Here is a 23,352-nt window from a genome sequence, read left to right on the forward strand (position 1 = left end):
GTCATCCGCATAGCAGTGAAAGTTAACATTATGTTTTCGAATAACATCCCCAAGAGGTAAAATATATAGTGAAAACAATAGTGGTCCTAAAACGGAACCTTGAGGAACACCGAAATTTACAGTTGATTTGTCAGAGGACAAACCATTCACAGAGACAAACTGATATCTTTCCGACAGATAAGATCTAAACCAGGCCAGAACTTGTCCGTGTAGACCAATTTGGGTTTCCAATCTCTCCAAAAGAATGTGGTGATCGATGGTATCAAAAGCAGCACTAAGGTCTAGGAGCACGAGGACAGATGCAGAGCCTCGGTCCGATGCCATTAAAATATCATTTACCACCTTCACAAGTGCCGTCTCAGTGCTATGATGGGGTCTAAAACCAGACTGAAGCATTTCGTATACATTGTTTGTCTTCAGGAAGGCATAGAGTTGCTGCGCAACAGCCTTTTCTAAAATTTTTGAGGGAATGGAAGTTTCGATATAGGCCGATAGTTTTTATATTTTCTGGGTCAAGGTTTGGCTTTTTCAAGAGAGGCTTTATTACTGCCACTTTTAGTGAGTTTGGTACACATCCGGTGGATAGAGAGCCGTTTATTATGTTCAACATAGGAGGGCCAAGAACAGGAAGCAGCTCTTTCAGTAGTTTAGTTGGAATAGGGTCCAGTATGCAGCTTGAAGGTTTAGAGGCCATGATTATTTTCATCATTGTGTCAAGAGATATAGTACTAAAACACTTGAGCGTCTCTCTTGATCCTAGGTCCTGGCAGAGTTGTGCAGACTCAGGACAACTGAGCTTTGAAGGAATACGCAGATTTAAAGAGGAGTCCGTAATTTGCTTTCTAATAATCATAATCTTTTCCTCAAAGAAGTTCATGAATTTATCACTGCTAAAGTGAAAGTCATCCTCTCTTGGGGAATGCTGCTTTTTAGTTAGCTTTGCGACAGTATCATAAAGGAATTTAGGATTGTTCTTATTTTCCTCAATTAAGTTAGAAAAATAGGATGATCGAGCAGCAGTAAGGGCTCTTCGGTACTGCACGGTACTGTCTTTCCAAGCTAGTCGGAAGACTTCCAGTTTGGTGTGGCGCCATTTCCGTTCCAATTTTCTGGAAGCTTGCTTCAGAGCTCGGGTATTTTCTGTATACCAGGGAGCTAGTTTCTTATGGGAAATGTTTTTAGTTTTTAGGGGTGCAACTGCATCTAGGGTATTGCGCAAGGTTAAATTGAGTTCCTCAGTAAAGTGGTTAACTGATTTTTGTCCTCTGGCGTTCCTTGGGTAGACAGAGGGAATCTGGAAGGACATCAAGGAATCTTTGTGTTGTCTGTGAATTTATAGCACGACTTTTGATGTTCCTTGGTTGGGGTCTGAGCAGATTATTTGTTGCAATTGCAAACGTAATAAAATGGTGGTCCGATAGTCCAGGATTATGAGGAAAAACATTAAGATCCACAACATTTATTCCATGGGCCAAAACTAGGTCCAGAGTATGACTGTGACAGTGAGTGGGGCCACCCACAAAACCCAACACCAAACAGGCTACCTAAAATATGGTTCCCAATCAGAGACAATGACTAACACCTGCCTCTGATTGAGAACCATATCAGGCCAAACATAGAAATAGACAAACTAGACATGTAACATAGAATGCCCACTCAGATCACACCCTGACCAAACAAAACATAGAAACATACAAAGCAAACTATGGTCACGGTGTGACAGGTCCTCTGAGTATATCAAAGGTTTGGTATACCTCAACTCGCCCTGGAGTTTTCCCAGACTTAAATGCTTTAATTCCAACAAGAAGTTCCTCCTCTGTAATTTGGCCGAGTCTTTCTCTTTTTTTCTGTTAACTTTACATTATTGCCAGGAAAAGAATCCCATCCAATTAGCTTCCGGTTAGCGGAGATGGAGGAGACTGAAACGAAAACATGTTCTTTACTTCCTCTGTCAAAATATAGTTCAGGGAATCATGACTCCATCATTTATAACAAGTTTCAGTAAAAAATAGGTTATTTTCATAATCTATGACACTGGATCTTTCTTGAATCAGTTCCTCCATTTCTTTTAGTTATTCCTCTAACTTATTCCCTGCCTCTATGGAACAGTTTTTATTGCTATCTAACTGTACTGTTAGTTCTTCCATTTCCTTTGTTAATATGGACTCTTTTGATCTAAATTGCTTTTGTTTTATAGATGAGTACTGAATTGCATGGCCTCAAGGCACATTTAAAAGGGGTCCCATACAATAAGGGGATTTTATTGTTCTCTGCTGCCAGTGACTGGAACAAATTGCAAAAACCGCTGAAGCCAGAGTTATATCTCCCTCACTAACTTTAAACATCAGCTTTCTGAGCAGCTTCCCGATCGCTGCAGCTGTACAACGTCCATCAGTAAATAGCCCACCCATATCTACCTACCTCATCCCCATATTGTTTTTATTTACATTTCTGCTCTTTTGCACACAAGTATCTCTACTTGCACATCATCATCTGCTCATTTATCACTCCAGTGTTAATCTGCTAAATTGTAATTACTTCGCTACTATGGCCTATTTATTGCCTACCTCCTCATGCCTTTTGCACACACTGTATATAGACTTTATTTTTTTCTATTGTGTTATTGACTGTATGCGTGTTTAACTCTGTGTTTGTCGCACTGCTTTACTTTATCTTGGCCAGGTTGCAGTTGTAAATGAGAACTTGTTCTCAACTAGCTTACCTGGTTAAATAAAGGTGAAATATATATATATATATATATATTAATCTGCTTTACCTACAGTTTGTTATGTCTGGGAAAAGTCCGTTATAAATTCTTCTGATAAACAATTTACCATTTCTTAGGCTTTGATTAAATTTCCAATATCCTCGCCCATGTGGAAATTCTGTAAGAGTAATATACAGTGCCCCCCCCCCCACCTCCCCATGGGTTACTGCAGCTAGTGTGGCCAGCACTGCCACTGCCTGGGTGCCCCCCCCCCTCCCCATGGGTTACTGCAGCTAGTGTTGCCAGCACTGCCACTGCCTGGGTGCCCCCCCCTCCCCATGGGTGGGCCCCTATATATATGCCAAATATTTGATGATCCGACAGCATTCTGTCCCCTATCAACATTTTTTTTTTTTACTTTTGGTGCCAGAGAGAATGACATAAGAAAGTAGTCAAGACAACTAGCTTGATTAAGCCTCCACCATGTATATATCATTAGGTCAGGGTATTTAAGTCTCCATATATCCACTAATTCCAATATATCCATGACATTCATGATTTCCTTAAATACCTCTATGGACCGGAAAGGAAATCACACTACAAACTAACACCCTCAGGCACTTAAGACCGTATTAAAATCTCCCACCATAATAATAGAGTCTAGTGTTGCTTGTAGAGTTGATAAATTCTTATATATATTTTTAAAGAAGCTTCCGGCGCCGACAGAGATGGCCGCCTCGCTTCGCGTTCCTAGGAAATTATGCAGTTTTTAGTTTTTTTACGTGTTATTTCTTACATTAGTACCCCAGGTCATCTTAGGTTTCATTACATACAGTCGAGAAGAACTACTGAATATAAGATCAGCGTCAACTCACCATCAGTACGACCAAGAATATGTTTTTCGCGACGCGGATCCTGTGTTCTGCCTTACAAACAGGACAACGGAGTGGATTCCATGCAGCGACCCAAAAAAACGACTCCGAAAAAGAGGGAAACGAGCTGGTCTTCTGGTCAGACTCCGGAGACGGGCACATCGTGCACCACTCCCTAGCATTCTTCTTGCCAATGTCCAGTCTCTTGACAACGAGGTTGATGAAATCCGAGCAAGGGTAGCATTCCAGAGGGACATCAGAGACTGTAACATTCTATGCTTCACGGAAACATGGCTCACTGGAGAGACGCTATCCGAGGCGGTGCAGCCAGCGGGTTTCTCCACGCATCGCGCCGGCAGAAACAAACATCTTTCTGGTAAGAAGAGGGGCGGGAGCGTATGCCTTATGACTAACGTGACATGGTGTGATGAAAGAAACATACAGGAACTCAAATCCACTGGGGCCCCACAAGGGTGCGTTCTGAGCCCTCTCCTGTACTCCCTGTTCACCCACGACTGCGTGGCCACGCACGCCTCCAAATCAATCATCAAGTTTGCGGACGACACAACAGTGGTAGGCTTGATTACCAACAACGACGAGACGGCCTACAGGGAGGAGGTGAGGGCCCTCGGAGTGTGGTGTCAGGAAAATAACCTCACACTCAACGTCAACAAAACTAAGGAGATGATTGTGGACTTCAGGAAACAGCAGAGGGAACACCCCCCTATCCACATCGATGGAACAGTAGTGGAGAGGGTAGCAAGTTTTAAGTTCCTCGGCATACACATCACAGACAAACTGAATTGGTCCACTCACACAGACAGCATCGTGAAGAAGGCGCAGTAGCGCCTCTTCAACCTCAGGAGGCTGAAGAAATTCGGCTTGTCACCAAAAGCACTCACAAACTTCTACAGATGCACAATCGAGAGCATCCTGGCGGGCTGTATCACCGCCTGGTACGGCAACTGCTCCGCCCTCAACCGTAAGGCTCTCCAGAGGGTAGTGAGGTCTGCATAACGCATCACCGGGGGTAAACTACCTGCCCTCCAGGACACCTACACCACCCGATGTTACAGGAAGGCCATAAAGATCATCAAGGACATCAACCACCCGAGCCACTGCCTGTTCACCCCGCTATCATCCAGAAGGCGAGGTCAGTACAGGTGCATCAAAGCTGGGACCGAGAGACTGAAAAACAGCTTCTATCTCAAGGCCATCAGACTGTTAAACAGCCACCACTAACATTGAGTGGCTGCTGCCAACAGACTGACACTGACACTGACTCAACTCCAGCCACTTTAATAATGGGAATTGATGGGAAATGATGTAAATATATCACTAGCCACTTTAAACAATGCTACCTTATATAATGTTTACATACCCTACATTATTAATCTCATATGCATACGTATATACTGTACTCTATATCATCGACTGCATCCTTATGTAATACATGTATCACTAGCCACTTTAACTATGCCACTTTGTTTACATACTCATCTCATATGTATATACTGTACTCGATATCAGCTACTGTATCTTGCCTATGCTGCTCTGTACCATCACTCATTCATATATCCTTACGTACATATTCTTTATCCCCTTACACTGTGTATAAGACAGTAGTTTTGGAATTGTTAGTTAGATTACTTGTTGGTTATTACTGCATTGTCGGAACTAGAAGCACAAGCATTTCGCTACACTCGCATTAACATCTGCTAACCATGTGTATGTGACAAATAAAATTTGATTTGATTTGATTTGATCATCATTATTCGGACTGTATAGGTTAATGAGCCATATCTGTTTATTGTCCAATAACATATTTAAAATAATCCATCTACCTTGATGATCTGAATAATTTTGCACGCCCAATTTTTCAGTTTTTGATTTGTTAAAAAAGTTTGAAATATCCAATAAATGTCGTTCCACTTCATGATTGTGTCCCACTTGTTGTTGATTCTTCACAAAAAAATACAGTTTTATATCTTTATGTTTGAAGCCTGAAATGTGGCAAAAGGTCGCAAAGTTCAAGGGGGCTGAATACTTTCGCAAGGCACTGTATATTATGCTCTCCCATCAGGGGGCTTTGGCTTTGCAGGACCAACCCTGCCAGGCAGGCTCAGACTCTTGAGGGGGCAGCGCTGCTCTTGGTCTCTGACCATCATTTGGATGCATACAGGCCTTAGTATCTGGGTCATTCAGGTGGGGGTCGTATAGGGTTGTGGACCGTTCCATCGATATAGGATCATAAATTAATAAATAAGATGTAAAATTTACTTTAAAAATGTAGTTCCCCGTGATGGGAGAATAAATAAATTAAATGTATAATTTCTTTTTAAAATGCTATTCCACCATTATAGGACAATAAATAAATAAATATGATTTCTAATTCCTTATAAGATGTATTCCCCTCATCTGAACAACATTGAAAGCTCTCACACAACCCCTGCTCACAGCATTATTACTGGTTCTGGGATATGCAACCATTTCCATTTCCTTTCACACTCAACGCCACACATACTTGTGCCTTCTGTTTTATTTGAGTTTTTAATCTTCACAATGTTGAATTAGTGCTTTTGTGTTCCAATTAGTTATATTTGAAGATAGATAGAAAAACTATATGTTTTGTTGTATTATTATACAATCCATAACAGGGCTAGAATTGTGTGTTTCAATATTTGCCTCAAGCTATGAGAACTTTGTCATTTTTAAAATATCCATGGAGTAAGTCTTTGAGTCTCTGAACAACTGGTTATCAATATATAGTTTTATCGACGACGAGAGCTACTCGTTTCTCTTTCAATCTATTTTCCTTGAAAATTGGATACAGAACTTTACGCCGTTCTGCAATTTCCTTCAGGAACTGGTCATTCATGCCAATTTGGGTCCCAGCAAGTCTTTTACCCAGTCTTTTAACCATTATTTTATATTTAAAGGAAGCCAATTTGGCAACGATTGGGCGTTCGTACCTCTGCCCTCTCTGTCCGAAGCGGTGTACGCGCTTGGATTTTGTCGATAGCTTCGCGTGGGATCTGAAGCGGTGTAAGGAGGAACTCTCCAACTACAGATTCAGGAACTTTTTTCTCTTGGATACCAGATTCTCTCTCATGGATCTAGTCTGTAGGTCCAGTAAGGCCTCTCTCAGGACGGTGTTCTCTCATGGATCTAGTCTGTAGGTCCAGTAAGGCTTCTCTCAGGACGGTGTTCTCTCATGGATCTAGTCTGTAGGTCCAGTAAGGCTTCTCTCAGAACCGTGTTCTCTCATGGATCTAGTCTGTAGGTCCAGTAAGGCTTCTCTCAGAATGGTGTTCTCTCATGGATCTAGTCTGTAGGTCCAGTAAGGCTTCTCTCAGAACGGTGTTCTCCTTTCTACCTTCATTCACGCCAGTTTCAATCTTATTGACTGTCCGTTTTTATCTTGTTTTTATCATTCTCCAATGTCGCAGCTTTTTCATCACTCATCTCGAGGCATTCAACTCTTTTAAATCCTTACTGACTAATTCAAGTATACCCAGTTTGTCATTGATTGATTTTTAACAGATTGGTTTTGACCTTTACCCGTCTCAGCACAGCCATTTTTCCAGCCAAAGAGTGGAGTCAAAAAAAGCAGAAAAATAGATCAAATTAATCACTAACCTTTGATGATCTTCATCAGATGACACTCATAGGACTTCATGTCTCATTTTACATTGGCGTGTTATGTTCAGTAGTTCCAAAACATCCAGTGATGTTGCAGAGAGCCACATCAATTCACAGAAATACTCATAATAAACATTGATAAAAGATACGATTATTATACTTTAGATACACTTCTCCTTAATGCAACCGCTGCGTCAGATTTTAAAAAAACGTGACGGAAAAAGCATACCATGCAATAATCTGAGTACAGCGCTCAGATCTCAAACCAGACAGAGATCCGCCATGTTGGATAGTCAACATTAGTCAGAAATAGCATTATAAATATTCACTTACCTTTGATCTTCATCAGAATGCACTCCCAGGAATCCCAGTTCCACAATAAATATTTGATTTGTGTTGATAATGCCCATAATTTATTTCCAAATAGCTACTTTTGTTAGCTCGTTTGGTAAACAAATTGAAACTCACGAAGCGCGTTCCCTAGGAGCAGACGAAATGTCAAAAAGTTCCGTTACAGTCCGTAGAAACATGTCAAACGATGAATAGAATCAATCTTTAGGATGTTTTTAACATAAATCTTCAATAATGTTCCAACTCTACAATTCCTTTGTCTGTAGAAAAACAATGGAACGAGAGCTACCTCTCACGTGAACGAGAGTCACAAGTTTGTGGCACTCTGCCAGACCACTGACTCAAAGAGCCCTTATGAGCCCCTCCTTTACAGTAGAAACCTCAAACAAGTTTCTAAAGACGGTTGACATCTAGTGGAAGCCTTAGGAAGTGCAACATGACCAATATCCCACTATCTTCAATGGGGGCTGAGTTGAAAAACTACAAACCTCAGATTTCCCACTTCCTCGTTGGATTAATTTCTCAGGTTTTCGCCCGCCATATGAGTTCTGTTATACTCACAGACATCATTCAAACAGTTTTAGAAACTTCAGAGTGTTTTCCATCCAACACTACTAATAATATGCATATTATAGCTTTTATAGCTGAGTAGCAGGATGTTTACTCTGGGCACCTTATTCATTCAAGCTACTCAATACTGCCCCCCAGTCACCAAGAAGTTAATATATACCATATAAAACATAGCATATCATACTAAATGGAGTGTCTATAATTTACGTATACTACTTTACGTCTACCCCTGAGTCCAGGTTGTTACAGGGACCTGAAAATAAACTTGTGAATACAAACGATTAGAAAGAGTGAGGTGTCTGAATTTCTCTCTCGAGGGCACTGGTCAACAGTAGTGCCCTATATAAAGAATAGGGTGCCATTTGGCATTCAGAGTGAAGTGTGTATAGTATGCACGCCATGCCATAGCATGACGACAACGTTTGTTTTGTGACTCTTCCACTAGTTCAGATGTTTCATAAATAAACCAGTGAGATTGAGTGATGTTGGAGATATTGCAAACATCCATCAACAAGTGTTTTGTCGTTCTTCACTTCCAATTATCTAAATGTGTGTTTCTCTCTCTCTCTCTCTCTCTCTCTCTCTCTCTCTCTCTCTCTCTCTCTGGAACTGAGCTGTGTCCGAGGACACACACACACAAGCACACATGTGAGAACACTGAAAACGCCTCACTGTAATTTATCACATTATTACTTCACTCGCATGCTTCTATTCGCTGTTTTCTCCTCCACTAGCGGCGCGAGAATCTGGACACATCACTGAGTCGGAACCTTCCAGACCATAATGGCGCACCACGTGCAGCCACGGGGCTCTGCAGTTGCCTTTTCTTGTGCTGGCGTGTTCATTCAACTGGCTCCACGTTGAAGTAATGAATGTCCATAAATATCTCATGCCACCCTACGTTCCACCCTCTATACTCTCCATAAAAATAACATTTACAAAACCGAACAAATATTGTCCGAATATAAGTTGAAGCTTGAAATTGACTGGGTAAGGGTTGAGGGTTCTAGTCGCTATTTCACCAACACCAAGCTAGCGTAACCTAGAGACCAAGCTAGCGTAACCTAGAGACCAAGCTAGCGTAACCTAGAGACCAAGCTAGCCTAACCTAGAGACCAAGCTAGTGTAACCTAGAGACCAAGCTAGCGTAACCTAGAGACCATGCTAGTGTAACCTAGAGACCAAGCTAGCGTAACCTAGAGACCAAGCTAGCGTAACCTAGAGACCAAGCTATAACGTATGGTGCCAACATGGCTTCCATTGAAATGCTGATTCAAAAACCAAGATGACCTTGTATTGCTCTACAAAAACCAAGATTACCTAGTATGGCTCTACAAAAAACAAGATTAACTCGTATGGCTCTACAAAAAACAAGATGACCTTGTATGGCTCTACAAAAACCAAGATTACCTTGTATGGCTCTACAAAACCAAGATTACCTTGTATGGCTCTACAAAAACCAAGATTAACTCGTATGGCTCTACAAAAACCAAGATTACCTAGTATGGCTCTACAAACACCAAGATGATCTTGCATGGCTCTACAAAAACCAAGATTACCTTGCATGGATCTACAAGAGGACCTCTTCAAGCAAAGTGTTATATCTCTCACTGCCTCAATATTCCTGCTGTAAATGTTATCCAGCAAGAGGGAGGCAGGCAGAGAGAGAGAGAGAGAGAGAGAGAGGGAGGCAGGCAGAGAGAGAGAGAGAAATAGGAGGGAGGCAGAGAGAGAGGGGAGGGAGGCAGAGAGAGAGTGAAGGAGGAGGAGAGAGGCAGAGAGAAAAGAAGAGGCAGGCAGAGAGAAAAGAAGAGGCAGGCAGAGAGAGAAGAAGAGGCAGGCAGAGAGAGAGTGGAGGAGGAAGGAGGCAGAGAGAGAGGGAAGGAAGGAGATGCAGGCAGAGAGAATAAGAGGCAGGCAGGGAGAGAAGAAGAGGCAGGCAGAGAGAGAGAAGAGGAGGAGGCAGAGAGAGGAAGAGGAGGAGGCAGAGAAAGGAAGAGAGAGAGAGGAAGAGGAGGAGACAGAGAGAGGAAGAGGAGGAGACAGAGAGAAAAATGAAGAGGGAGGCAGAGAGAGAAGAGGTGGCAGGCAGTGAGAGAGAGAAAGAGGAGGCATGCAGATAGAGAGAGAGAGAGAAAGAGGAGGCGGGCAGAGAGAGAGAGAAAGAGGAGGCAGGCAGAGAGAGAGAGAAAGAGGACGCAGGCAGAGAGAAAGAGGGAGGCAGAGAGAGAGAAAGAGGGAGAGAGAGAAAGAGGAGGCATGCAGAGAGAGAGAAAGAAGAGGCAGGCAGCAAGCGAGAGAAAGAGGAGGCAGGCAGAGAGAGAGAAAGAGGAGGCAGGCAGAGAGAGAGAGAAAGAGGAGGCAGGCAGAGAGAGAGAGAAAGAGGAGGCAGGCAGAGAGAGAGAGAAATAGGAGGCAGGCAGAGAGAGAGAGCTTTTTTCCTTTGGATTGAGATATGTGTTAGACAGAGGAAGAGCTTCTCTTTTCATGCATTCAGACCTCTTGACAAATGTATTCTAAAATTAATTAAATTGCTTTTTTTCCCTCATCAATCTACACACAATAGCCCATAATGACAAAGCAAAAACAGTTTTTTTTTAAATAATGAAATATTACATTAACATAAGTACTCAGACCCTTTACTCAGTACTTTATTGAAGCACCTTTTGCTCTTCTTGGGTATGACGCTACAAGCTTGGCACACCTGCAGTATTTGTGGAGTTTCTCCCATTCTTCTCTGCAGATCCTCTAAAGCTCAGATCCTCTCTGTCAGGTTAAATGGGGAGCGTCGCTGCACAACTATTTTCAGGTCTCTCCAGAGATGTTTGATTGGTTTCAATTTCCGAGCTCTGGCTGGGCCACTCAAGGACATTCAGAGACTTGTCCTGAAGCCACTCCTGTGCTTAGGGTCAATGTCCTGTTGGAAGGTGAGCCTTTGCCCCAGTCTGAGGTCCTGAGCGCTCTGGAGCAGGTTTTCATCAATGATCTCTCTGTACTTTGCTCCGTTCATCTTTCCCTCGATCCTGACTAGTCTCCCACTACCTGCCGCTGAAAAACATCCCCACAGCATGACGCTGCCACCACCATGCTTCACCGTAGGGATGGTGCCAGCTTTCCTCCAGACGTGACACTTGGCATTCAGGCCAAAGAGTTCAATCTTGGTTTCATCAGACCAGAGAATCTTGTTTCTCATCTTCTGAGATTCCTTTTAGGAAACTCCAAGTGGGCTTTCATGTGCCTTTTACTGAGGAGTGGCTTCCGTCTGGCCACTCTACCATAATGTATTGATTGGTGGAGAGCTGCAGAGATGGTTGTTCCTCTGAAAAGTTCTCCCATCTCCACATAGGAACTCTCTAGCTCTATCAGAGACCTCCCTGACCAAGGCCTTTCTCCCCCGATTGCTCAGTCTGGGCGGTCAGTTCTAGGAAGACTCTTGGTGGTTCCAAACTTCTTCCATTTAAGAAGGATGAAAGCCACTGTGTTCTTGAGGACCTTCGGTGGTGAAGAAACTGAGCTAGTACTGAGCTAGTACTGAGCTAGTACTGAGCTAGTACTGAGTTAGTACTGAGCTAGTACTGAGCTAGTACTGAGTTAGTACTGAGTTAGTACTGAGTTAGTACTGAGCTAGTACTGAGCTAGTACTGAGTTAGTACTGAGCTAGTACTGAGTTAGTACTGAGCTAGTACTGAGTTAGTACTGAGCTAGTACTGAACTACTACTGAGTTAGTACTGAGTTAGTACTGAGTTAGTATTGAGTTAGTACTGAGTTAGTACTGAGTTAGTACTGAGCTAGTACTGAGTTAGTACTGAGCTAGTACTGAGTTAGTACTGAGTTAGTACTGAGTTAGTACTGAGCTAGTACTGAGTTAGTACTGAGTTAGTACTGAGCTAGTACTGAGTTAGTACTGAGTTAGTACTGAGCTAGTACAAATGTCGTTGCAAAGGCGTCAGCTGGCCCTCAGCCGAACCGAACGAACGTGCTCGCATACTCCCTTAAAGGCGGCAATAGTACTTTTTTGTCCATTTTGCCTTCACTTCCTCATTTGTCCGAATTAATCTAAAATAACTCAAGAAATCGGTCATTAATTTTGATGTTTTTTCTGGTTTTTTTAAAGATGTTTGGTGCAGTATTTCTCAATGAAAAAGTCGACTCTCGTTGAATGACAACAAAGGCTTTATTGAAGAATCTCTACTGTTGACCAATCACTGACAAAGGGGCGTACATTATTGAAGAATCTCTACTGTTGACCAATCACTGACAAAGGGGTGTAGACTTCCCTCTCCGACCTTTAGAAAAAAATGTTGTTGTACACTATGTAAGAAACAAGATACCACAACCTTGGCTTAGAACCGCAGCAATTATACCTGAGACAATGTGGAGACTATATACAGGGGGTACCGGTACAGAGTCAATGTGGAGGCTATATACAGGTGTTACCGGTACAGAGTCAATGTGGAGGCTATATACAGGGGGTACCGGTACAGAGTCAATGTGGAGGCTATATACAGGGGGTACCGGTACAGAGTCAATGTGGAGGCTATATACAGGGGGTACCAGTACAGAGTCAATGTGGAGGCTATATACATGAGGTACCGGTACAGAGTCAATGTGGAGGCTATTTACAGGGGGTACCGGTACAGAGTCAATGTGGAGGCTATATACAGGGGGTACCAGTACAGAGTCAATGTGGAGGCTATATACAGGGGGTACCGGTACAGAGTCAATGTGGAGGCTATATACAGGGTTGTACCAGTACAGAGTCAATGTGGAGGCTATATACAGGGTATTACGGTACAGAGTCAATGTGGAGGCTATATACAGGGGGTACCGGTACAAAGTAAATATGGAGGCTATATACAGGGGGTACCGGTACAGAGTCAATGTGGAGGCTATATACAGGGGTTACCGGTACAGAGTCAATGTGGAGGCTATATACAGGGGGTACCGGTACAGAGTCAATGTGGAGGCTATATACAGGGGTTACCGGTACAGAGTCAATGTGGAGGCTATATACAGGGGGTACTGGAACAGAGTCAATGTGGAGGCTATATACAGGGGTTACCGGTACAGAGTCAATGTGGAGGCAATATACAGGGGGTACCGGTACAGAGTCAGGGTGGAGGCTATATACAGGGGGTACCGGAACAGAGTCAATGTGGAGGCTATATAAAGGGGGTACCAGTGCAGAGTCAATGTGGAGGCTATATACAGGTGGTACCAGTACAGAGTCAATGTGGGGGCTATATACAGGGGGTACCGGTACAGAGTCAATGTGGAGGCTATATACAGGGGTACCGGTACAGAGTCAATGTGTAGGCTATATACAGGGTTGTACCAGTACAGAGTCAATGTGGAGGCTATATACAGGGGTACCGGTACAGAGTCAATGTGTAGGCTATATACAGGGGGTACCAGTACAGAGTCAATGTGGAGGCTATATACAGGGGGTACCGGTACAGAGTCAATGTGGAGGCTATATACAGGGTATTACGGTACAGAGTCAATGTGGAGGCTATATACAGGGGTTACCGGTACAAAGTAATTATGGAGGCTATATCCAGGGGGTACCGGTACAGAGTCAATGTGGAGGCTATATACAGGGGTTACCGGTACAGAGTCAATGTGGAGGCTATATACAGGGGGTACCGGTACAGAGTCAATGTGGAGGCTATATACAGGGGGTACCGGAACAGAGTCAATGTGGAGGCTATATACAGGGGTTACCGGTACAGAGTCAATGTGGAGGCTATATACAGGGGGTACCGGTACAGAGTCAATGTGGAGGCTATATACAGGGGTTACCGGTACAGAGTCAATGTGGAGGCTATATACAGGGGGTACCGGAACAGAGTCAATGTGGAGGCTATATACAGGGGGTACCAGTACAGAGTCAATGGGGAGGCTATATACAGGGGATACCGGTACAGAGTCAATGTGGAGGCTATATACTGGGTGTTACGGTACAGAGTCAATGGGGAGGCTATATACAGGGGGTACCGGTACAGAGTCAATGTGGAGGCTTTATACAGGGGGTACCAGTACAGAGTCAATGTGGAGGCTATATACAGGGGGTACCAGTACAGAGTCTATGTGGAGGCTCTATACAGGGGGTTCCAGTACAGAGTCAATGTGGAGGCTATATACAGGGGGTTCCAGTACATAGTCAATGTGGAGGCTATATACAGGGTGTTACGGTACAGAGTCAATGTGGAGGCTATATACAGGGGGTACCGGTACAGAGTCAATGTGGAGGCTATATACAGGGGGTACCAGTACAGAGTCAATGTGGAGGCTATATACATGAGGTACCGGTACAGAGTCAATGTGGAGGCTATTTACAGGGGGTACCGGTACAGAGTCAATGTGGAGGCTATATACAGGGGGTACCAGTACAGAGTCAATGTGGAGGCTATATACAGGGGGTACCGGTACAGAGTCAATGTGGAGGCTATATACAGGGTTGTACCAGTACAGAGTCAATGTGGAGGCTATATACAGGGTATTACGGTACAGAGTCAATGTGGAGGCTATATACAGGGGGTACCGGTACAAAGTAAATATGGAGGCTATATACAGGGGGTACCGGTACAGAGTCAATGTGGAGGCTATATACAGGGGTTACCGGTACAGAGTCAATGTGGAGGCTATATACAGGGGGTACCGGTACAGAGTCAATGTGGAGGCTATATACAGGGGTTACCGGTACAGAGTCAATGTGGAGGCTATATACAGGGGGTACTGGAACAGAGTCAATGTGGAGGCTATATACAGGGGTTACCGGTACAGAGTCAATGTGGAGGCAATATACAGGGGGTACCGGTACAGAGTCAGGGTGGAGGCTATATACAGGGGGTACCGGAACAGAGTCAATGTGGAGGCTATATAAAGGGGGTACCAGTGCAGAGTCAATGTGGAGGCTATATACAGGTGGTACCAGTACAGAGTCAATGTGGGGGCTATATACAGGGGGTACCGGTACAGAGTCAATGTGGAGGCTATATACAGGGGTACCGGTACAGAGTCAATGTGTAGGCTATATACAGGGTTGTACCAGTACAGAGTCAATGTGGAGGCTATATACAGGGGTACCGGTACAGAGTCAATGTGGAGGCTATATACAGGGGTACCGGTACAGAGTCAATGTGTAGGCTATATACAGGGTTGTACCAGTACAGAGTCAATGTGGAGGCTATATACAGGGTGTTACGGTACAGAGTCAGTGTGCTGGGACACCAGTTAGTCATGGTAATTGAGGTAATATGTACATGTAGGTAGTTATTACACTGACTATGCATAGATAATAACAGAGAGTAGCAGCAGTGCAGAAGAGGGGTGGGGGGGCAATGCAAATAGTCTGAGTAGTCATTTGATTAGATGCTCAGGAGTCTTATGGCTTGGGGGTAGAAGCTGTTTAGAAGCTTCTTGGACCTAGACCTGGCACTCTGGTACCACTTGCCGTGTGGTAGCATAGAGAACAGGCTATGACTACGGTGGCTGGAGTCTTTGACAAATTTTAAGGCCTTCCTTCTAACACTGCCTGGTATAGAGGTCCTGAATGGCAGAAAGCTTGGCCCCAGTGATGTACTGGGCCGTACACACTACCCTCTGTAGTGCCTTGCGGTCAGATGCCGAGCAGTTGCCGTACCAGTCAGTGATGCAACCATGCTCTCGATGTTGCAGCTGTGGAACCTTTTGAAGAGCTCAGGACCCATGCCAAATCTGTTTAGTCCCCTGAGGAGGAATAGGTTTTTTCGTGCCCTCTTCACGACTGTTTTGGTGAGCTTGGACCATGATAGTTTGTTGGTGATATGGACACCAAGGAACTTGAGGCTACTCCAACACTCAGACATCATTTAAAAACAAAGCATTAGTGTTTAGTGAATCCAGATCAGAGGCAGAAAGGATGACCAGGGATGTTCTCTTGATAAGTGTGAGTCCTCCAGATCAGAGGCAGAAGGGATGACCAGGGATGTTCTCTTGATAAGTGTGAGTCCTCCAGATCAGAGGCAGAAGGGATGTTCTCTTGATAAGTGTGAGTCCTCCAGATCAGAGGCAGAATGGATGTTCTCTTGATAAGTGTGATTCCTCCAGATCAGAGGCAGAAGGGATGTTCTCTTGATAAGTGTGATTCCTCCAGATCAGAGGCAGAAGGGATGTTCTCTTGATAAGTGTGAGTCCTCCAGATCAGAGGCAGAATGGATGTTCTCTTGATAAGTGTGAGTCCTCCAGATCAGAGGCAGAATGGATGTTCTCTTGATAAGTGTGAGTCCTCCAGATCAGGGGCAGAATGGATGTTCTCTTGATAAGTGTGAGTCCTCCAGATCAGAGGCAGAATGGATGTTCTCTTGATAAGTGTGAGTCCTCCAGATCAGAGGCAGAAGGGATGTTCTCTTGATAAGTGTGTGAATTGGACAATTTTTCTGTCCTGCTAATCATTCAAAATGTATTGAGTACTATTGGGAATCAGGGAAAATATATGGAGTAAAAAGTACAATATTGTCTTTAAGAATGCAGTGATTTGATTTGAAATAAACTTTGATTTGATTTGAAGTAAAAGTTGTCAAAAAATGTCAATAGTAAATTATTTTTACTTAAGTACTTTACACCACTGAGCCTGACCCTAGTGGGAAAGGGAAAGCAATATACCTTCAACTGAAATGTGTCTTCCGCGTTTAACCCCTCTGAATCAGAGGCTGCCTTAATCAACACTTCACCCCTATGTGTTAGCAACCAGGTTGCCAGAGAACAGAGTCAGCTGACCTGATCAGCCAATCAGTGGCCTAGGCTGGGAGCAGCAGAACCCCATTCTGCATCTCAACTCTTCACAAACACTCCTAGGTCTCATAGTGGGTGACGTTACTGATGTAATGCTTTTAATGAATATCAAATGTCATATTATGTGGAAATAGTTCAAGTACAAAAGGGAAGATTAATACACATATATATGGGTCGTATTTACAATGGTGTTTATTCTTCACTGGTTGCCCTTTTCTTGTGGCAACAGGTCACAAATCTTGTTGCTGTGATGATGTCACACTGTGGAATTTCACCCAGTAGATATGGGAGTTTATCAAAATTGGATTTGTTTTCGAGTTCTTTGTGGGACAGTGTAATCTGAGGGAAATATGTGTCTCTAATATGGTCATACATTGGGCAGGAGGTTAGGAAGTGCAGCTCAGTTTCTACCTCTTTTTGTGGGCAGTGAGCACATAGCCTGTCGTCTCTTGAGAGCCAGGTCTGTCTACGGCACCTTTCTCAATAGCAAGGCTATGCTCACTGAGTCTGTACATAGTCAAAGCTTTCCTTAATTTTGGGTCAGTCACAGTGGTCAGGTATTCTGCCACTGTGTACTCTCTGTTTAGGAACACACAGCATTCTAGTTTGCTATGTTTATTTGTAAATTCTTTCCAATGTGTAAAGTAATTATCTTTTAGTTTTCTGATGATTTGTTTGGGTCTAATTGTGCTGCTGTCCTGGGGTTCTGTGGGGTGTGTTTGTGTTTGTGAACAGAGCCCCAGGATCAGCTTGCTTAGGGGACTCTTCTCCACGTTCATTTCTCTGTAGGTGATGGCTTTGTTATGGAAGGTTTGGGAATCGCTTCCTTTCAGGTGGTTGTAGAATTTATCGGCTCTTTTCTGGATTTTGATAATTAGCAGGTATGGACCTAATTCTGCTCTGCATTATTTGGGGTTTTACGTTGTAAATGCAGGATAATTTTTGCAGGATTCTGTATGCAGTGTCAATTTGATGTTTGTCCCATTTTGTGAATTCTTATTTGTTGAGCCCCAGACCAAACAACCATAAAGGGCAATGAGGTCTACTGATTCAACTAACTAACTGTTTCAAGTATTTTTTGCCAGATCCTAATTGGTCAAAATGTGATGTTCCTTTTGTTTGCTTAGAAGGCCCTTCTTGTCTCTCAGATCGTTCACAGATTTGTGGAAGTAACCTGTGGCACTGATGTTTAGGCCGAGGTAGGTATAGTTATATGTATAGTTCCCAAACTTTTTACAGTCCCGTACCCCTATAAACATTCAATCTTCAGCTGTACCCCCTCTAGCACCAGGGTCAGCTGTACCCCCTCTAGCACCAGGGTCAGCTGTACCCCCTCTAGCACCAGGGTCAGCTGTATCCCCTCTAACACCAGGGTCAGCTGTACCCCCTCTAGCACCAGGGTCAGCTGTACCCCCTCTAGCACCAGGGTCAGCTGTACCCCCTCTAGCACCAGGGTCAGCGAACTCTCAAATTGTGTTTTTTTTCTCCATCATTGTAAGCCTGCCACACACACACACTATACGATACATGTATTACACATAAGAATGAGTGTGAGTTTGTGTCACAAACCGGCTCGTGGGAAGTGACAAAGAGCTCTTATAGGACCAGGGCACAAATAAAAATATAATAATAATCAATCATTTTACTCTTTATTTAACCATCTTACATATTACACCATTGAAAATGTGGACCCAAGAGCCTCTCGGTGGATGCTGCAGTGGACCCAAGAGCCTCTCGATGGATACTGCAGTAGACCCAAGAGCCTCTCGGTGGATGCTGCAGTGTACCCAAGAGCCTCTCGGTGGATGCTGCAGTGGACCCAAGAGCCTCTCGGTGGATGCTGCAGTGGACCCAAGAGCCTCTCGGTGGATGCTGCAGTGGACCCAAGAGCCTCTCGGTGGATGATGCAGTGGACCCAAGAGCCTCTCGGTGGATGCTGCAGTGGACCCAAGAGCCTCTCGGTGGATGCTGCAGTGGACCCAAGAGCCTCTCGGTGGATGCTGCAGTATACCCAAGAGCCTCTCGGTGGATGCTGCAGTGGACCCAAGAGCCTCTCGGTGGATGCTGCAGTGGACCCAAGAGCCTCTCGGTGGATGCTGCAGTGGACCCAAGAGCCTCTCGATGGATACTGCAGTGGACCCAAGAGCCTCTCGGTGGATGCTGCAGTGGACCCAAGAGCCTCTCGGTGGATGCTGCAGTGGACCCAAGAGCCTCTCGGTGGATGCTGCAGTGGACCCAAGAGCCTCTCGGTGGATGCTGCAGTATACCCAAGAGCCTCTCGGTGGATGCTGCAGTGGACCCAAGAGCCTCTCGGTGGATGCTGCAGTGGACCCAAGAGCCTCTCGGTGGATGCTGCAGTGGACCCAAGAGCCTCTCGGTGGATGCTGCAGTGGACCCAAGAGCCTCTCGGTGGATGCTGCAGTATACCCAAGAGCCTCTCGGTGGATGCTGCAGTGGACCCAAGAGCCTCTCGGTGGATGCTGCAGTGGACCCAAGAGCCTCTCGGTGGATGCTGCAGTGGACCCAAGAGCCTCTCGGTGGATGCTGCAGTGGACCCAAGAGCCTCTCGGTGGATGCTGCAGTGGACCCAAGAGCCTCTCGGTGGATGCTGCAGTGGACCCAAGAGCCTCTCGGTGGATGCTGCAGTATACCCAAGAGCCTCTCGGTGGATGCTGCAGTGGACCCAAGAGCCTCTCGGTGGATGCTGCAGTGGACCCAAGAGCCTCTCGGTGGATGCTGCAGTGGACCCAAGAGCCTCTCGACCCAAGTGGCGTCGGGAGCACATTACCACTCCACTATGTCTCCCTGCTTTTGCGCCATCATTACAGATACCAACATGAGCAGCAGCTATGTTTGGCTCCTTACGGACCTTTAGGGGAATTCCCGTGAGAGAGTAACAGTTAATGTGATTGGATGTTAATTATTGGCTACCTGTATTTGTGTTGTTAATTCGCTGAACACTAGATGGTTTAATTTTATTTTTGGCAGTGAAGCGAGGCTACTCAGGTGAGAGAAAAAAAACTCACCCAAATGTATAGCCCCGTTGGAAAATAGAAATGGACTGTTTTAATGTGAATGGCATTTTTATTTGGTGTACCCCAGTTTGGAATATCTGTATGTACAGTTGTTTGTGTACTTTTGGGCAACGGTGTCTAGATGGAATTTGTATTTGTGGTCTTGGCGACTGGACCTTTTTTGGAACACCATTATTTTGGTCTTATTGAGATTTACTGTCAGGGCCCAGGTCTGGATGAATCTGTGCAGAAGATCTAGGTGCTGCTGTAGGCCCTCCTTGGTTGGTGACAGAAGCACCAGATCATCAGCAAACAGTAGACATTTGACCTCAGATTATAGTAGGGTGAGACCGGGTTGCTGCAGACTGTTCTAGTGCCCTCGCCAATTCATTGATATATATGTTGAAGAGGGTGGAGCTTAAGCTGCATCCCTGTCTCACCCCACAGTCCTGTGGAAAGAGATGCATGTGTTTTTTGTCTATTTTAACTGCACACTTGTTGTGTTCATGGATTTTATAATGTTTTTCCCCCAACACCACTTTCCATCAGTTTGTATAGCAGACCCTCATGTCAAATTGAGTCAAAAGCTTTATTTTAAATCAACAAAACATGAGAAGACTTTGCCTTTGTTTTGGTTTGTTTGGTTGTCAATTAGGGTGTGCAGGGTGAATACGTGGTCCGTTGTACGGTAATTTGGTAAAAAGCCAATTTGACATTTGCTCAGTACATTGTTTTCATTGAGGCTTGAGGATTTTCCTACAGTTGCTGTTGATGCATATTCCACGGTAGTTATTGGGGTCAAATTTGTCTCCACTTTTGTGGATTGGGGTGATCAAATATTGTGGAAGATACCAGAGCTAAGGAGGATGTTAAAGAGTTTAAGTATAGCCAATTGGAATTTGTGGTCTGTGTATTTTATCATTTCATTGAGGATACCATCAACACCACAGGACTTTTTGGGTTTGAGAGTTTGCATTGAATGTCTCCCACCCTCTCTTTCTCTCTCACTCTCCCTCCCTCCCACCCACCCACCCACCCAACCAACCAACCAACCAACCAACCAACCAACCAACCAACCAACCAACCAACCAACCTCCCTCCCTCTCTGCCCTCCCTTTCTCTCTCACCCTCCCCCCCCCCCCTCTTGCTCTCTCTCCCCCTCCCACCCTCCCTCCCTCACTCCCTCCCTCCCTCACTCCCTCCCTCCCTCACTCACTCACTCACTCACTCACTCACTCACTCACCCTCCCTCCCTCCCTCCCTCCCTCCCTCCCTCCCTGCCCCCCCCTCTCTCTCTCTTTCCTCTCTCTCTCTTTCTCTTTCCCCGTGCCCTCCCACCCTCCCCCTCACTCTCTCTCCCTCCCTCCCTCTCTCCTTCCCTCCATCCCTCCCTCCCTCTCCCTCTCTCTCTCTCTCCTTCCTCCAGATCCTGGCCATCCTGTCTATCCTGTTCATAATTCTCTCCACTATCGCCTTGTCCCTCAACACCCTACCAGAGCTCCAGGTGCTAGATGAGTTCGGCCAGGCCAACGACAACCCCCAGCTGGCCCATGTAGAAGCCATCTGCATCGCCTGGTTTACCATGGAGTACCTCCTACGCTTCCTCTCCTCACCCAACAAATGGAAGTTCTTCAAAGGTAGATATATACGCCTGGTCCCAGATCTATTTGTGATCTATTTGTGCTTGTCAACTCATTATCATGTTTGATAGTACAAACTGATCTGCGACCAGGTCATATAGGCCAGACTTTCAACTAAACTGGTTCTGATCCACTGCAGGATGGATGATGATCATTTGGTTTCATTGATTTATTTAACCCATTTCATTGATCATATATTATATTTGCATTTTAGTGAAAGGACAAATTTAGTTGCAATTCAGCTGGTTGATGTCAGGTCATTATTGTAAAAGAGAATGTTTTTCTCAATTATATTTCCTGCTAAAATAAAAGCACAATAAATAAATGTTGCTGATACTTGTGCAACATCTTGTTAAAAACATTTAAGAAAAACTCTCTGATTCTCTCCCTCTCTTTCTTTCTTTCTCTCCCTCTCTCTCTCCCTCATTTATCTCTCCCCCTCTCTCCATCTTTATCTCTCTCTCTCTCCTTCTCTCTCTCTTTCCACCACCCTCCCTCCCTCCATCTTTCTCTCTCTCTCCCTCCTCATTTATCTCTCCCCCTCCCTCCATCTTTCTCTCTCTCTCCCTCCTCATTTATCTCTCCCCCTCCCTCCATCTTTCTCTCTCTCCCTCCTTATTTATCTCTCCCCATTTCTCTCCATCTTTATCTCTCTCTCCCTCTTTCTCTCTCCAGCTCCATCTTTCTCTCTCTCTCTTTCTCTCTCTTTCTCTCTATCAGTGCATGCTGGGAGTTTTTTGGAGTTTGAGTGTTTCATGTCCTAACTTATTTTCTTGGTTCTCTCCTTGGTCTTTTATTTTCTATGGTGGAGGGTTAATGTTATTTTAGCAGTACCCACTGTTTTGTTTTACAAAGTTAGGGTGGAAGAGGACAGAGTTTTAGTTTCCTGGGGTTTGGAAGGTATGGTATGTGCGATGGCTTCTCAGCCTAGTGCGAAGGAGACGTTGTGGATATGGCATGGATTCAGGTGTGTTCCTGAGAATGGAGTTAAGGTGGAGGAGGTTCTGCTTGCTGTCGGTGAACAGGTAGGAGCTGAATTTATACATTCTGCTTCCAGAATTAACAAAGCTGTGGTTGTGTTCATGAAAAGAGCAAATTTGGTGGGTAGGCTCATTGCTAGTGGAATATTTGTAAGGGGTGTGTTGGTGCCAATTTCTCCTCTTTCAACTCCTTCGACCAGGGTGGTAGTCGCACATTTACCTCCGTTCATTACAGATTATCAAATCAGAAAAGAGCTGAGTCGTTTTGGTAAATTTGCTATCGGTTTTCATGTACTGTCGGCAGGTTTTCGGGCAGATGCTGTTAAGCATGTTTTATTCGTTCCAGAGGCAAGTGTTCATGTTTCTGAATAACAACGAGCAACAGTTAAAGTGAGGCATGGGGACGGGCTCTATGCAGGGTTTGCCAGCACGGATAGTCTACGGTGCTTTGAGTGTGGGGATTTGGGGCATAAGAGCTTTGTGTGCCCACATAAAGGCCGTAGACAAGGTGAGGGTACAAGCACTTTGTGTGCCCACATAAAGGGCGTAGACAAGGTGAGGGTACAAGCACTTTGTGTGCCCACATAAAGGGCGTAGACAAGGTGAGGGTACAAGCACTTTGTGTGCCCACATAAAGGCCGTAGACAAGTTGAGGGTACAAGCACTTTGTGTGCCCACATAAAGGCCGTAGACAAGGTGAGGGTACAAGCGCCAGTGGGGGAAATCGAGATCAATGTGCAGGGGGCCATAAGACGCAGGCAGCAGAGGCTGGGTCTAGTCAGGTTATAGATGGTGGTGTA

The 23,352-nt window shown here is 44.7% G+C and overlaps 1 protein-coding gene across 1 annotated transcript in view; it reads left to right on the top strand.

Moving 5' to 3' along the window:
- The window catches only part of LOC109884305 (potassium voltage-gated channel subfamily B member 2), a 289,398-nt gene that overhangs the window by 260,374 nt on the left and 5,672 nt on the right, over nt 1-23,352 (top strand). Inside the window, exon 3 of the mRNA XM_031796953.1 lies at nt 21,359-21,569. Coding sequence (XP_031652813.1) covers nt 21,359-21,569 — 211 coding nt within the window. The remainder of the gene's footprint in view (nt 1-21,358; nt 21,570-23,352) is intronic.

The sequence above is a fragment of the Oncorhynchus kisutch genome, linkage group LG18 (assembly GCF_002021735.2).
Source record: "Oncorhynchus kisutch isolate 150728-3 linkage group LG18, Okis_V2, whole genome shotgun sequence".
Lineage (NCBI taxonomy): Eukaryota > Metazoa > Chordata > Actinopteri > Salmoniformes > Salmonidae > Oncorhynchus > Oncorhynchus kisutch.